The following is a 16,053-nucleotide window of genomic DNA, read 5'->3' on the forward strand; positions in this document are numbered from 1 at the left end:
TGTAATGATAACGTGGCATCAGAGTTGTATTCAATATTTTCTAAGCCATCTTTGTGATTTAGGCTGCGCATGAACAACGATTCTGTGCCCGGGAACAGATTCTGCTCAGAAATAATTTTTTTTAATTCTATGCCCGGAATTAATTCTGAGCATTTTAAGGCATTTGTTAACGGCCCAAAATTCCATCCCTGGAATAGAAAAAGAACAGAAATGCGTTTGGTAACGCCACAAAATTTCTTTTTATTAATAATATTTTTAAATATTTTAATATTTCTTTCTTTTTTTTCTTTTCCTCCTTCTTGGCCATAGCCTGCTCGCCGGCCATGACTGATAAAATATTTTTTTATTAATAATATTTTTATTAAAAGTATTTTTTCTTTTTTTTTGCCATGGCCTGATCGCCGGCCATTACCGGTAAAATATTTTTTTTATTAATAATATTTTTTATTAAAATATTAAAAATATATATTTTTATTTTTTTTTTGCCATGGCCTGGTTGCCGGCCATGGTCGGTAAAATAATTTTTTTATTAAAAATATACATTTTTATTTTTTTGGGCCATGGCTTGGTCGCCGGCCATGGCTGGTAAAATATTTTTTTTATTAATAATATTTTTATTAAAAATATATATTTTTATTTTTTTTGGCCATGGCCTGGTCGCCGGCCATGGCTGGTAAAATATTTTTTTTATTAAAATATTTTTATTAAAAATATATATTTTTATTTTTTTTGGCCATGGCCTGATCGTCGGCCATGGCCTGTAAAATATTTTTTTTATTAATAATTTTTTTAAAAAATATTTTTATTAAAAATATACATTTTTATTTTTTTTTGCCATGGCCTGGTCGCTAGCCATGGCTGGTAAAATATTTTTTTATTAATAATATTTTTATTAAAAATATATATTTTTTCTTTTTTTTACCATGGCCTGATCACTGGCCATGACAGGTAAAATATTTTTTTTATTAAAATATTTTTATTAAAAATATATATATTTTTTTATGGCCATGGCCTGGTCGCTGGCCATGGCCGGTAAAATATTTTTTATTAAAATATTTTATTCTCGTCAGATCCGGCGAGTGGCGGTCCTCGGGCCGGACATTTGAAGCTAAATGAAAAACCAAGAAAAGGAAGAAGAAAAAAAATTGATTCTCAAAATTGTTCCCAGAATCAAGAAGCTACTTTTTTTTTATTCTTGATTCTGCTCCAAAACTGATTCTGGGAACAATTTTTGACAAAATTGTGCCTAGAATCAAAAAATTAAACAAACGCATTTCTGTTTCCAAACTGATTCTGGGAACAAAAGAACAGAATCAAACACCGTTTGGCAAGTTGTCATGCGCAGCCTTAGTCGACTTTGTCGTTCTAGTGCAGAAACCACTTTTCCATGCCCTGTCAGCATGGTCCAACATCGACCTGTCCTGGTGATGATGCGAGGGTCAAGTGGGTCTCGCCGGAACCGCATGTTTGAACCCGATGATCAAATAGAACCTTGTCGCATTAGCTAGTTGATGTTGTAATTAAGAGCATGAACTTTCCAAATCGATGGAATCAGATGAACTTTCCATCGCCAAAGGGAAAGAAGTCCGATCTCAATGTCCAACTCACTCGCGGTTTAAAAAGTAAGATGAGGTTCTTTGCCAGCGTACCCGAAGGGAAGCTACTCCAACCTCAACGCATCGGCATTTTAAAAGTAATAGAAAGGTTCTTTGCTAGTGAATTGATATGCAAAATCATTTGGTGTGTTTAACTTCTGAGCTCCATAGTGATTGAAGGCGATGTACGACTACATCGTGCACATTACCAATGAACTAATCCTGCGGATTGCAACAGCCTTTTTTGCACTCTACATTTATTAGATAAAGCCGCTGTATGAAACCAAGAGCAGCAGTTGCCATCCTTGCCGTGTTCGGGATTTACTCAGCTTCTTCAAATCCAGAATCCAGAACTCTCTAGTCCTCTTAGACAAATCCAAAGATTCAAAAGAAGTTGAACAAAACGTGTGAAGGGAGTGGCCAGTGGTCACTCTGCTTTACGAGTTCTGTGTAATGAAGTTTACTCATTCATAGGGGTAAAAGAAGGGAAGTTGGGCAAAAACCAATATTCACACATTTGAGCAAAAGACTATACATATGGAAGCTCGGTTATGCAGATGCAAATTTATAGCTTTCACCCTCTGCAATGCCGAATGACGTACGGCGATGATTCTCCACATCCCTAACAGGATAATTTGCAGAATAACGTACAGCAGAAGGCAAAGGGGAGGAAGCTCTTTCCCTGTACTCTTTTCGAACTTCCCATAGCACCTCAGCGCACTTCCGCATGGATGGCCTTGTCTCTTTTGTGGAAGCAAGGCACTGTCGAGCCAGTTTAAGGATGTTCTCCAGAGCCATGATGGATGCCGGACTTCTCCGCATTCGCCAGTCCATGACAAGAACTGCATCTCCCCCTTTTAGTTTCTGCATTGCCTGCATATATATGTACATCAGATGCGACCAGATCAGGCGTAGAAGCTTCTCTTGCAACTGAATAAAACGGCTCATTTTTTTTCCTCGGATGTTCATCTCCTATATTAATATTAAGTCATAGACTCTTTACTTGGTCTTCCTCACATAATTAGATCGTCTTTCCAACAGAAGTTTGAATGACCAGAGCAATGCTCACCCAAAGTCTGCTTACACGTCATGGTCCTTTGACTTCCCTTAAAGGTGATTGTTCAGTTTTCGCTTCATTGATGAAGGATATGAAACAATGCGTCTCTACTTGTGTCTTATGAAGGTATAAAAGTGAAGGATTCATCATAATATTTTCCGCTTACTAAACTCATGAGTCATAAATGACTTACTTGCGTCGATTTCATTCGCATTAAAACATAGGAACTGGTTATGGTTTTCGTACTGCATATGGATTACTATATCCTGATGCAACTTCTCAAGAAGGCCAGATCATTCTGTCTTCTGAAACAAATTGAGCTATCAGTGCTCCTTGATCAACATATTCCAGATGCCTATGGATCTGTTTATCCAGGATGCAATTATGTTCAAGTGCTGACCGACAATTGGGCAGATTTCTACTAGTTGCGATTTTGAGGTCCCTACTCTCTCTATCTACCTCTCTCTCGCCTTTCTGTCCAAGGTTCCTGCCATAGAATTATTTGGTTACGGGCAATCCGATGACTTGGGTTTAATTTGCCAATCCTACACTAACAGACTCCAGTATTCTCTTGTCTACCTAAAAGTTAGAAATAAAACAAAACAAAATATTTCCATCCCTCGCCTCCCTCTCTTTCAAGAATCAAGATAATAGATTTCTTTTTTTTAGATTCAGAATGCATACCCATTTTATGGTTACTCTCTCCCTGAGTGGTCTCTTCGATTCAATTGGGTGTCTTCCTGTCATCATTTCCACAAGCAATACACCGAATGAATACACATCACTCTTTTCAGTAAGCTGGTATGTCCTCAGATACTCTGGATCCAAGTAGCCTGTTGATCCCCTAATTTGAGTGGAGATATGTGTTGCACCGGGGTCTTCAGAAGCCAATCGTGCAAATCCAAAGTCCGTCACTTTGGCCCTTAGTTTCTCTGTGATCAGTATATTTGATGCTTTAATATCTCTGTGTATAATTGGAGGATCTGCAACAAAATCACTCATGTTAGGACACATCACTTTATAATAAAGGTGGCACACGAAATTATGATCCGGTAATTGATCAACAATTCAAGATACTCCTATTTGTCAATTGAAAAGAATCTGCATCAAAGTTGAAAGGATGAATTTTTATCTCTACCAGCTCTCTTTGCTATTATGAGAACACAAAAGGGCACATCCATGTCATTTGAGATGCATTAAGGCCTACTCAATTTGAATGCTAAATTTTTTGGTATTAATCCCATTCCCGATAGGATCAGAGCACGTACCAGAGTATGTGTGAAGATAGGCAACTGCATGAGCAATATCAATTGCAATATCCAGACGCTCAGTCATCTCAAGTCCATTTTCCCCTGTGCATGCCATGAAAAACAACCGGTGAAGTACCCAAAATAATAAGATCAAATCCTGCTCACATAACACTATCATGCTACAAAATCAATGTCTAATGAACAACCAAAACTAATTAACGATTATAACCCGCCAAAGTAAATTAAATCACCATCTAACATGTGTTTCGTGAATAAGAACAGATTTTCTCTAGTTGAAGATGTCAACCCAACAAATACTAGCAGTATCAACGAGCAAAACGAAATAAACAATAACATCTGGGAAGGGCCAATTTGATGGCTTGTGTGATCATATGAAATTTGAAGCAAAGAGCTGGTTACACTCGAGTCTCACTATCACCTTCTATATCTTTTCCGTCGGGATCGAGTTACAAATAAATTTATTCTTCTGGTTCAGGAAATAAAAAGAACAGCCGCGGTAGGTAACCGACAACATCGCCCAACACTTCAATGCATTTACTCACCTATATCGACTTAAAGCTCACCAATTACATGGTTTATACCCTTACTAACTTCCTGAGTCCAGATTTCATTTCCTCAATGCATGCTTGATCGCAAGCTTCAGGAATGAAAGAGGTGGCTAACTTACCATCGAGGTGCTCCCGCATCGTTCCACCGCTGATGTACTCTTCCACAATGATCTTCTCATCTCCGTGTTCCAAATACCCGTACAACCTTACCAAATTAAGATGCTCAATCTTCGACATGGTAAGGACTTCATTCTTGAACTCGGACGACGCGCGCTGATTGAGCACGTTCTGTTGAAGACTTTCGAACCGAGTAAGCACAATCCACCACAGAAGGTCAAGGTCCTATAATCTCTTATACACTGCTTTTACACTTTCTCCCTATTTCTCCCCTCTTAAGACACCGATTTTAGAAGCACTGGAAATAAATTCGAGCCACGTCTTTTCACGGTTTTCATGAAAGCTTACCTGCTTGGCACGCTTAATGGCGACCAGCGATCCGTCCCTGAGCTTGCCCTTGTAGACCGTCCCAAACGCGCCTTCCCCGATCACGTTAGACGCCGCGAAGTTCCCCGTGGCCTTGACGATCTCTTCCATCGTGAAACCCGTCGGCGCGGCCAGGCCGCTCGGGGAAATCGTGGCAACAGAAGAGGAGGCGCGCGAGGAAGACGACCTCCTCTTCGACGAACTCCTGGCGGTATCTGTAGAAGCTGCGGAACCGTCGTCAATCGTATGTCTCGGGGACACACGCCAATCACAAACCAAAGCAAGCTAAGGGGGATGAAATATACTGGGGAGGAGGTGCGAGAGCGGAGCTGACTTACAGGAGACGGCGCTGACTTGCCCGCCGCCGTTTCCGGGAGCGCCGGACACGGCGGGCCTCGAGGAGCTCCTCCGCTTGCGGAGGAGGAGGAGGGCGGCGAGAGCTCCGGAGACTCTCTTGGCCGCGGCTTTGAAGTAGTCCGCGAAGGAGCCGCGGCGCCTGCGGTCGCCGCCGGTCATGGCTTTCCTTGGGGCCTTCAGCGGGGCGGATTCGAGCCTTCGTCTCCTTCGCTCTTCATTTCCGGATAGACATATAGAGAGAGAGAGAGAGAGACAAGCTTCCGATCGCAGGTCGAAGGTTTGGGGGATTCACGTGCCGATGTAACGACGTTGGTGTCTCGTTAGGAGGACGACAACGACCGGTTCAAGCGAGCCGAACTACGAATCATGGCTATTGGCTATCTGGTTGGATGGGACAAAAATTTTAGTGACTGGTTTTCCCAATTTTCATTTTTCCTTTTTTTTGTTTTTTTTTTTTTTTTCGGAGATAAATGTACCGAGTCAACGAACCGACTCGCACCGTGCAGTCCAGGATGTCTGGTTGGACCGCCGCGCGGGAGAGATTGACCGTGAGAATATTCTACTGGGGCAAACCGAAACGGTACCGTCTCTGACATGGTCCGACTCCCCCGATCGAAGAAGTACCGCCGGAATGAGCGGTCTCGAATTTGGTCAAATCCAAAGTAAATAAATAAAAATCCGGACTACAAAAATGACACCGCTTTTCCAAATAATCCCCCCCAGAAAAAACATGGCTAACATTGCTGACGTGTATAAAAAAAAAATATTTTTCAAAGACGTCGAGTTCCGGTTAATCGAGACATGTGCGCGTCACATACGTTTCAAAGGAACTAGTTTGCTTTAACGGTCATTATTTTTTATTCCTGACGTGAAAATTCGTTATTTGTTATATAAAAGGCGAGGTTCGTCCCACGTCGAAAATGTTTTCTTTATTTGTGGAGGGGAATATTTGGGCGTTTTGAAATGAATCGTGCGGTCGTCAAAGAAGTGAAGCGATTGGCGTTGCCATTCCATAAAAGCCAATCACTCCCGGATGCAGGAGGTGATACGGACTGGTCCTCCAATCTGCAAGATGCTCAAGAAAGTCTTCTACCACTTGGTGGTGCCGATGGCCTTCGCTGTCTTTCCTTGTTCTATTCGGGTCCCTCTTCGATCAGTGGCCTCATCAATGAGGGTGGAAGCCACTTTCCGTCCTTGCATCGCTCCTATCGACATTTGTGTTATTTTCCCTTTTCGGTCTTCGCTCCTTCCCTTTCTTCTCGTCCATGATTTTCGGCCTCCTATTGATATCATGGCTGTGTGCTGGCATGAACTGATCTCGTACATCCAAAGGCATCGTACTTTGACTTCAATATATACGCCAAAACTCTTGGAATCTAATCGTAAGGAATGGAATGGCACATACCCATTTTGACAAAACCCCAATTCCGTGCTAGATATAATGGGGGACTAACCTCTCTCTGGGATATCATTCTCAGAAGTACAAAACGCGGTAGAACCTGCTCTGCAAGTATTGCAGTGATGGATGAAACAAGCCTTCCCCACCCAGCAAACAAACCCTCAACTAATGGAAAATGTTAGCAACTGTCTGTTCACATCTTTCACAATGCTCTTGATTACAGGAAAAGTACAGACACTTATCTCGTCATTGACGTGATTAGAATTGATGGGAAAACAAAATCCTTCTCATCCATGGAGTACATCAATTTCTCCCACTACTATCCATTTTCATAGCAGGGCAGCCTAATTGACAGCTGTGGCTTCATCGCTTACAAATGATAAATTGCTATTCCAATGGTTACTGCAAAATAAAAGAGGACAATGGCCATCAAGCAGTTTGACCCAAGATAAGAACAAACCATATTCATCTGTATGGTTGCGATGGCATATGCATTGTAAGCAGAATGGCAGTAAAACCACCTTTACTGGACAACTGCTTAACTATCTCAAAGAACTAAGATATCTGCTTTAAGGGAAAACCCTAAAATCAAATTGATCTCACATATATCAACCTGAGAAATAAAAACAGTTAGGAAAACGCCTATACTCTATATTTCTTTGATGCCAGAATCTTTACATGGATTTACAGGAGGGAAGAAAAATCTTCACGAGGGAAGGAGATGCTGATACTTGATACCATCTCGATATGAAGAAGATGTTGATACTTGATACCTCCTCGATATGAATGATTGAAGATTTCACTTACAGGCGTTATCTACAATTCTTGCACAATGAAGATCTGCAGAATTGACCTCTGCTTCCTGGGGCTGTGTAACCAGCAGTTGCAAAGGCACTTCTCATGTAACAGTTGACCCAGAATGCGGTGACAGATCTGTTAGGAAAACTGTGAGATCATACAACTGCTCGTCTAGGGAAAGAAAGGATGATAGGGACACCTAGCACATTCCATTGACTAGAACGGTTAGGTAATTCATCAAATTTGCCGAAGAAATCATCTATCCATATATGTGCTCATTTTCTGGTACTTTTAACTGGAAGATGGTAGAGCGACCTAAGCACAAATTTAGTAGGAAAGAATGGGTCAAGTTACAAAGAGGAATAGGTAATACTGACCCGTCTCATCAAAATTTATCCTCTCTCCAGTAGAAAAGATATCCCAAAAAATGGCAGCAAGAATATATAATATTGACGTAAGCAACAGAAATCCTCTGAATGAACCGACCAATTCAACGAAGAAACCAGCTCCAACTGTTCCCACAATAGCTGCCAAGGTTCCTGCTGTATTCGACATTCCTAGAAGCAGCAATAGGTATTATTTTCAGAAGAAACCATAAGTTCTAGAGGTATTCAGTGCAACTAAAGAGCCTGCAGAAGAGCATATTATCAAAGCATGAAATTCGCAGACCTGGAGGATGTACAGATTGCAGTACTGCAATTTAAAAAAACAATGAAAACTATGCATGAACTGCCTCCTCCCTTATCAATAGAAGCCCTGAAGCAGCGAGAGAAGCGCATGGACCATTACATATTAAAAAGCATGAGCTTTTCCTTCAACAGGAGAGTGATAGAATGAGCCTTGGAAACTTTCACTTTTGTAAAGCCAAGTCAAGAGAGCCCCTGATAACCGGGCAATTGATAATTACTGAAGAAGATGCATGGAAGCGATTGAGTTGATATTGCAAACATACCATGTAGAACGCCTGAATACTTTAGAGAGATCTCCTGTTCATAGCAAGTGAAAATAAAAGGTTACACACGAGAAAGAAAGATTTTAGGTAATGACTGTAGATTTTACTTGGAAAGCAACCTGTAAGTTCACTAGAAAGCCAGAGTGACTGAAGGACTTCAGCCCGATTGCTAAGGTAAGCCAGGCAGATGCAATAGATGGTTGCTTGGCTGTAGTTAAGCCAATAAGAGCAATCCCAGGACCAATGAATCCAATTGACTGAAAAACGAATATACAGAAGATTGTTATTACATAATAAACGCAAAATGTTAGTGAGAATGAGAGGAAGGATTACAGAGAAAAACCATGTGTGCATATAGACCGCACACATGTATTTATAATATATTTAAGTGTTACAACAAAGGAAACCCAACATTACATAATAGTACACAATCGACATACACATCTACTATGATACTATTTCCAATTCCTAACAGTGTTTAACAATGAAGCATAAATTCAACATGCAATACCTAACAAATCTTATGACTTTCATGAAAAAGAACCTTTAAAAAAAAAAAAAAGAACCCACAAATATCTTTGATAGTTTTCTTCAATTTCCACCAAACAAGTCCAGAGCCAAAGCCACAACCACCATGAAATTCCCAAGTTGATGAATAAGAGACATGTATGCAGTGAGAGCATGAAAAGCAGTTTCCCAAATCTTTAGATGTTGATTATGACAGCAAAGGAAAGTTGGCCAAGTTATGAAAAAATGCACATGAAAAAATAAGTTCAGTGGTGAACCCACCTGCATAAGCTTGCGAGTCAAAGAGATGCTTGTGCCTCCTTGTATCAACAAGTCTGACCACATACCAGCCAAGTACCCAACAAATGCCATCACACTCCATGGAACAGCACTGTACCATGCCGCTTGTCTAAGGTCAACGTGATAGACCTGTCACAGGAAAATATTCATTTGAAAGTAACTCTATGCACCGGCATACAATTCATCTACAGCTAAAAACAAAATGGTCCCATACCGAGTAAAAGTAGATTGGCATCCATGAGAGAATGACAAAGAAACCCTACAGCAACAACAGGAGGAAAAAACATACAATTAGCATAAAGAATTTGCTGTATCACTATGAGAATATCTTCTTATATTTTCCCCCCAAAAAAGGGGTATACTGATGATATTATCCGCATGACATTAGTGGTAATACTCTAAATAGAGTGAAAATGTGCATTACCCAGCTGTGCATGGCATTAGCAACAATTAGGGACCATGTAGGCATCTTGGAAAGCATGCGCTTAAAAGGAGGGATCATGCTACTTGTCTCGCTTTTAGTATCCGGCACCGAGGGTTCATGCCTCCCACTTCTTATGTAATTTAGCTCATATTTTGATATCTGGGGATGCCGGTCAGGAGTGCTCGTTATTGCAGACAACCATACCAAAACCCAGAGAAACCCAGACAATCCAAAAATAACGAATGGCCCATATATTCCACCTTGTGACATAAGAATTGGAGAAAGGGTGAGTCCTATGGCATTTCCTAGTGTAAAGCCAGCCATTGCAATACTAACAGCTCTGGCTCGTTCTGCTGCTGGAAACCATCTAAGAAATCCAAACATCACTTCATTGTCACAACATATTCAAGCATCAATCAAAAAGCACGAGTAACAAACAACAGATTACTTTCTATTAAGATAGACGATAAACAGATTGGTAATTTATTACCTTGCGACCATCTTGTTCATGCAAGGAAGAGCCACACCTTCTGCTATGCCAAGTAAAACACGCATCACGAGGAGAGCCAATAAAGAAGCTTCAGCAGCCCATGGGGTAAGAAATGTTGCTAGGGACCACAAAGCCACACCCCATCCCATGACAACCTTACCCCCATAGTAGTCCACAAGAGCCCCTCCAGCGATTGGTGATATCAAGTATCCCCAAAGGAAAGACGACTGGGGCGAGTGTTGACGGACAAATCAATTTTAGTTTAAGAATTAAGAATGTATCGAATGTCAAACGGATAAAGAAAGACCCGTTGTAATCAGATGTGGGCATACACATTGATAAGTCACATTGGTACTTAACTAGCAGTCCACTTTTCAACCAATAATAACTCATGGTTGAGAATTCACTTGGTACTACCAGACCCAGAAAAGTGAGAAACTTCACAGAAAGGTTTCTGAATCCCGCCAAAAGCAGAAAAAAAGATTTCATATTTATTTTAATCCAAATGGATAAGCCAAAACCCTCTGGTCATCCAAGCAATTGCCGACCTTTTCCCATCCAAAATTCAATCATACAACACTTAGATTTAGCTTAATACTTTGCAACTGCAGGCGCAATCTTCTTTTTTTTAGATGGTACAAGGAACTAACAGGCTAACGGCTAAGCGCAAATACTGAGCCAAGTAGCATTCAGTCAACGAAGTGAAGTATCAGATGCAATTGATTCGGATCACGACAAAACAACTGAAGCAAGCTTTTGTCGAAAGCAGCATTAACAAAGAGAAGCAGAAACCCAACCTGAACGATGCCGGCGAACGATCGGCTCCAGCCGTGAGAAAGCGACAAGGGCACAATGACCACGGACATCACCACCCGGTCCGCATTACAGAGGGCCAATGCCAAGGCGAGCATGGCGACCACCTTGACCCTCTCCGAAGTGATGAACTCAAAAAAACCAGGAGCCTGCACCGCTTCCCGATCGGACAACGGACCGGACGGAGCACCGCTCGGGGAAACCCTAACCCGAGCCGCGAGCTCCGGCTTCGGCTCCGCCGACTCGCGCCCGCGCCGGGCCCTCAGGGAATTCGGCGGAGGCTCGGGCCCGAAGCATATCCGCCTCGAGACGGCGCTGACGCGCGACGGAACTCTGAGCTCGGCTGATCCGGCGGAGTTGGCCGGCGGCCTCCGGAAGCAGCTCGGAGAAGCGGGAGAGGGGAGCGGCGGTCGCCGGAGAGGGGAGTGGAGTGAAGTCATTCCGAGAGGAATCGGCGGCGGCGGCGACGAGGAAGGAGGAGGAGTTCAGGAGAAGTCCATGGCGGCGAACCGATGAGTTTCAGTGCGTGTGCCGGTGGTGGTGTTTGGTTCTTTTTCAATCCGTCTTCTTCTTCTTCCTGGAGCGAATTGGCAGGGAGAGATTGTCTCGTCGCGTCACTGTGCAGAGAACTCGAAAATCTCCAAAGTGAATTATGTCAGTTCGTCTTTATCTTTTAGAGCTTGACTATGGTTAGGTGGGAACGTCTACCCTCCATGAAAGATTAATATATTTTATTTAATTAATTTGGGTTTTCGATTGTTCATATCTTAGTAAAGTTTGTTATTTTAGTATCTATCAAGGGAAAATGACACAAATAATTTATGGACTTTGATTCAATATGTAACGTGGTCCCCGAACTTTCAATTTGTTCATTGTACTCCAAGAACTGTAATCCAATATATAATGTGGTCCCTAAATTTTAAATTTGTTCAGTGTAGTTCATGAACTTGGGTAAACGTTTAAATTAGTTCTTGAACTATATGAAAATGTTCAATATTGTCCATGAACTTGAATTACTGGAGAACAACATTGAACATTTTTTCATATGGTTCAAGGACTAAGTTGAACATGTACTAAAAGTCTATGGATTATATTGAATAAATTGAAAGTACATGAATCACATTGTACATTGAACTAAAGTTCATGGATCATATTGAACAAATTAAAAATTCAGAGACTGCATTGCACTTTAGGACAAAATTTAAGGACCATTTATGTTATTATCTCTATTTATTAACTAATAAAATAAGATAATAGCATCTAAATAAGTCGATTTCTATTTCGAATGTTAGTTCGAATTCATACTTTTGTTGATTAGACGTTAGAATATTGTTTGAGTATTTGATTTGTTGATCGGAAGAAATTAAAATAAATAAATAGAGAAGCCGATCAATAAGACGAATGAGAGTTTTAGAATTTAAATATAAAAATCAATGGAGACGCATAGCTAGCAATGTGATTGATCAATCATATTACATTTTAATTTTTGCAAGTGATACATAGAGTATACTTTCTTAGTTAGGGTGATTATTAAAAAAATCAAGGAACCAATAACCAAACTAGCTAAATTTTAAATATCGAGTTCATTGGTTTATTATTGATCATTTATCTGATTTTAACCCAATAATTCTTTTATCAAATCAATCGCCAATTCATAACATGGATAATTTTTTCGATATCCTTTATTAACATACCTGATTATGCACGCGTTAAGGCGTGTCAAATTGCGAGTTTGTCGATGATTGTTCCGCGAAAATTTATCATATTGTAATTTAATGACAAATAATTTTTGCGGTGAGGTATCTATCAAAAGTATTCTATTGTGAAAAGAATGTGTAGTTTCCCAAGAATGGACACCAAATACCAATCGTTCCTTTCCGTGCAGCATAAATAATTGAGAGTTTGAAATCAAAAGCTAATGATTGCTTTTGAATTTCTTATAGAAAATTCGCAAAAATGAATTTTAGTCTGTCTTTTTCTTTCGCATTGTTCTTACTATTGAATTCTACTTTATGGAAAAAGGGGCGATGGTGTCTCCGAAAGTTGATTCCGAAGCTCGACTCCGACAAGACTCAACCGGTGGAGGAAAGGTTTTTAGCTCGACAACAGGGGCTTTTTGTGTGTTGGGTCTCATCACAGTCGGACCAAGCTCGGCTTGCTCGATCGGACACAGGGGAATCATCTTCGTACATATAATAGTGTCAAAGCCAGTAGCGAATTTGAAACGACAGGCGTATTGTTCACTGGTCAATGTTCAGGAGGGAAAAGAATGTTTCTGCATATCTAGGATTCCAGAGGTGTCACAGAAATTACATACTAATTTCGGACAGCTCGAGATGGGATACTTTCAGGTCATGGCCTAATCGAATCGATGGCACGTCATGAGATCCATGCAACGATGCGAACAAAATAATTCCTGGAAAACGACGATGCACAAGTTTCGCTCGACAGTCAGTCGATAGTCTATACAAGGATAATTTTGACAAGGAGACGAGAACAGACTAACATCGAGAAAAACCAAGGATACAGATATGACCAATCCAAAGCTTCCGTATATACAACTTACAGCACATACATGATGCCCCCCATCTGAGCCTTTTTTTCACATCCTGAAACCCGAAATAAGCCGCACATGCCGAAAATAACTTCACTCGCGTGACATTCAAAACTACAGGATGTCCCAGGAGTTCAATCCAATGATGCAACTAACATTCCATAGTAAAGGCACACGTCCAGGATTCAGGTTAATGCATACGTGAGAACAGTGTTCTGTCGCCATCCGCATGTTAGACCACATTCCTCGGGTCCAACTCTAAAAATGTGCTCACATTTTGCTCGCATGTGCATTGAACAACGAGTGACGACCTTCAGCAATTATCTCCCCGGTCGCTTTGTTCCTCAGGAGTACAATGGTTGCAGAATAGCCCCCCTTTTGCCCTAAAACCTTTGAAGTAATCTCTAGCTCATCCTGCAATTCAAGTTGGAAATCCATCACTGTCCAACATGCATGAAATCGAATTCAAAGGGCAGTCCTGGTGTTACAACCAATACGAACCCAGTGTCTAAAAGTTGCAGAACCAGTTCACCTAGTAATGCAGCTGTATTAGGCTATACTTACTCGAGATTTCGGTTTATTACTTCATCTATATGCCAAATAAGAGCCCTAGTAGCGTGGATGGAGCAAGATGTTCCCTTTGAATAGGCGGTGCATGCTGGTTGATCATTCCAAAACTCATTAACAGGCGAGCTACAGCTACCAAACCACATTTAGACAATGCAGGACTATCCGATAGCCAAAAGAAAAAAGAAAGTACAAGAAAAGAAAAGATGAATGACAACGTCATAAACATGAAACCACATCTTATTGCACAAAATCATCTTCCTGCCAACAACTGTGATCTTTAACTATCAGGCCATCTATCAAAGATGAAACTTTGGGAAAAGGCCTAAACAACCGCTTGAGGAGATCAAAGCCAGCCTAAAACGGAATAGCCCGAACAACATCAGCTCAGAGTGGAAACGGACCGTGCATAAATGATTAGCTAAGTCGAGCGCTTGAAAAAGCCCCATAAATCAATCAACAAATCAACAGTAAATATGCGGCGGGTAGGCACTTTTGTGATGCAGCAGTTCAGTGGCTAAATAGCCTCAGTTAATTCCATCAGATACGTCCGGCCTGAAAGAACCCATCAGATACGCAAAGAAGATACTACCGACCGCGTATTACTTTCACGTTCCAGAGAATAAGGAGGTGCATTATATACATATTCAGAGCATCTACTAAGCCTCAGAGGGTTGAGTCAAAGGCTTTGCTTACATCGACCTTGGCTGCGCAGAGGTACGAGATCGACATGTGAACCGACACACTGATGGGAATACCCTCGACGTGCACCACCGCATACCCGATTTCGTCGACCATGGTCGCGATCGCGCCTTGAGCCAAGTTCCCATTCCTATCCTGTCACCAATTCATTTCAAAGCACGAATCACAAAACTAAAGTCAAATCTGCAGGGCGATCGCGCGATCGCAACTACTATTGCAAAGACATAGCCAGATTCCAAAGCATCGTTCTCGTAACCACTGTCTGCCAGCAGCAGCAGCAGCAGCAGCAGCAGCAGCAGCACATGTCAAGTTCATCCACACTTTCCAGCACAATCGAGCTCGTTCTCTCGAGCATACATCGCCGGCAACTGATGATTGCCGCCGACTAGCGCGCGCGACTCGGGGGGAAAAAGCAAAACGAGGGCTCAAGGGACTCACGGCGAGGCGAGGGGGGACCTTGAAGGAGCAGACGACGAGCCCCGGCTCGACCCGGTCGACCCGGAGGCCCCTCAGGGAGAAGCTCTCGTAGAAGCTGGGGTTGTCGCCGGCGCGACGGGGAGGGACGGCGAGGCGCGACACCGCCTCCGACGCCTCGTCGCTGACGGCGAGGTATTGCTTCGCCTTCTCCATCGACGGCGGGGGCTCGGGCGGTGGAAGACGCTAGAGTTTCGAGCTTTGATGCGACTGCGTGCAAGCACGAGGCTCAGTGGGCCCCGAGGAACGCTAACGGGATTCGAAATTGGGCCACGAGACAAAGGACTTGTTACCTTAATTTCTGAAAACTCTATTATTGCCTTGCGTTAGAACAAAGATATTTTAGTTAATTTAGTTTTATCTTATTTTCTATATATTTTTTCCAATATTTACAGCAATTAAGGGTAGAAAAGATATTTCCTTCGTAAAAATAAGGTGAAAGTGTACTTTTGCCTCTTAAAATTCACGCGCATTATGATGCTAAAAGAAAAAATAACGAAGGGTTAACTGTCGTGATGAAATAAAATTTCAAGAATTATCCTGTGATAATTAAAAGTTCCGGGGCACGAGAGTGAAAAATGATTCACGGGAGTTTTTGTGTAATTTCCTTACCTTTTTTGTACAATTTTTTTGTATCGAGATGGATCGAACTTTCTCACTAAATGCCTTCACCCAGAGCAGCACAAAAATTTTTTGGACTCTTGTGGCTCGAGCCAAGTCCAACGGCCTGTAGGTCGCTAAGACCATGATCGAGTCTAATCA

General features: G+C 41.7%; 3 protein-coding genes across 4 annotated transcripts; all 3 read right to left on the minus strand.

The window, feature by feature from the left end:
- Positions 1–2,039: 2,039 nt before the first annotated feature.
- On the minus strand, positions 2,040–5,565 carry LOC115670421 (calmodulin-binding receptor-like cytoplasmic kinase 1). Of its 2 annotated transcripts, none has more exons than XM_056320080.1 (6): positions 5,293–5,565; positions 4,937–5,169; positions 4,591–4,759; positions 3,921–4,004; positions 3,337–3,635; positions 2,040–2,468 (listed from the first exon to the last, which is right to left on the minus strand). In XM_056320080.1, exons 1-6 carry the CDS (start codon positions 5,468–5,470, stop codon positions 2,145–2,147), a joined length of 1,287 nt encoding a protein of 428 aa, XP_056176055.1. In that variant the 5' UTR covers positions 5,471–5,565; the 3' UTR covers positions 2,040–2,144. The 2 variants fall into 2 exon arrangements, with proteins under 2 accessions (XP_056176055.1, XP_030447548.1); XM_030591688.2 differs by having other exon boundaries at positions 4,937–5,178; positions 5,293–5,563.
- Positions 5,566–7,080: 1,515 nt separating this feature from the next.
- On the minus strand, positions 7,081–11,632 carry LOC115670419 (probable anion transporter 4, chloroplastic). The gene is made up of 9 exons (XM_030591685.2): positions 10,979–11,632; positions 10,182–10,408; positions 9,692–10,058; positions 9,482–9,526; positions 9,250–9,396; positions 8,580–8,717; positions 8,461–8,494; positions 7,886–8,065; positions 7,081–7,643 (listed from the first exon to the last, which is right to left on the minus strand). The coding sequence occupies exons 1-9, from the start codon at positions 11,432–11,434 to the stop codon at positions 7,609–7,611; spliced, it is 1,629 nt and encodes a 542-aa protein (XP_030447545.1). The 5' UTR covers positions 11,435–11,632; the 3' UTR covers positions 7,081–7,608.
- Positions 11,633–13,501: 1,869 nt separating this feature from the next.
- LOC115670149 (uncharacterized) lies at positions 13,502–15,578 on the minus strand. The gene is made up of 3 exons (XM_030591346.2): positions 15,256–15,578; positions 14,812–14,952; positions 13,502–13,962 (listed from the first exon to the last, which is right to left on the minus strand). The coding sequence occupies exons 1-3, from the start codon at positions 15,445–15,447 to the stop codon at positions 13,819–13,821; spliced, it is 477 nt and encodes a 158-aa protein (XP_030447206.1). The 5' UTR covers positions 15,448–15,578; the 3' UTR covers positions 13,502–13,818.
- Positions 15,579–16,053: the final 475 nt, after the last annotated feature.

Source organism: Syzygium oleosum, unplaced genomic scaffold (genome assembly GCF_021117445.2).
Source record: "Syzygium oleosum isolate NSW1041296 unplaced genomic scaffold, Sole_v2.1 Sole_v2.19, whole genome shotgun sequence".
NCBI lineage: Eukaryota > Viridiplantae > Streptophyta > Magnoliopsida > Myrtales > Myrtaceae > Syzygium > Syzygium oleosum.

Coding starts and splice junctions, on each gene's coding strand:
- LOC115670421 (XM_030591688.2), bottom strand. CDS start 5,470: ATGACCGGCGGCGACCGCAGGCGCCGCGGCTCCTTCGCGGACTACTTC. Junction 5,179..5,292: donor GCAAGTCAGCGCCGTCTCCT/GTAAGTCAGCTC, acceptor ACGGTTCCGCAG/CTTCTACAGATACCGCCAGG. Junction 2,469..3,336: donor AGAGAGTAACCATAAAATGG/GTATGCATTCTG, acceptor ATATATATGCAG/GCAATGCAGAAACTAAAAGG.
- LOC115670419 (XM_030591685.2), bottom strand. CDS start 11,434: ATGACTTCACTCCACTCCCCTCTCCGGCGACCGCCGCTCCCCTCTCCC. Junction 8,495..8,579: donor GCTTTCTAGTGAACTTACAG/GTTGCTTTCCAA, acceptor TGCTATGAACAG/GAGATCTCTCTAAAGTATTC. Junction 7,644..7,885: donor GATAAATTTTGATGAGACGG/GTCAGTATTACC, acceptor TTTTCCTAACAG/ATCTGTCACCGCATTCTGGG.
- LOC115670149 (XM_030591346.2), bottom strand. CDS start 15,447: ATGGAGAAGGCGAAGCAATACCTCGCCGTCAGCGACGAGGCGTCGGAG. Junction 14,953..15,255: donor AGGTCCCCCCTCGCCTCGCC/GTGAGTCCCTTG, acceptor AATTGGTGACAG/GATAGGAATGGGAACTTGGC. Junction 13,963..14,811: donor TCTGCGCAGCCAAGGTCGAT/GTAAGCAAAGCC, acceptor CTTGAATTGCAG/GATGAGCTAGAGATTACTTC.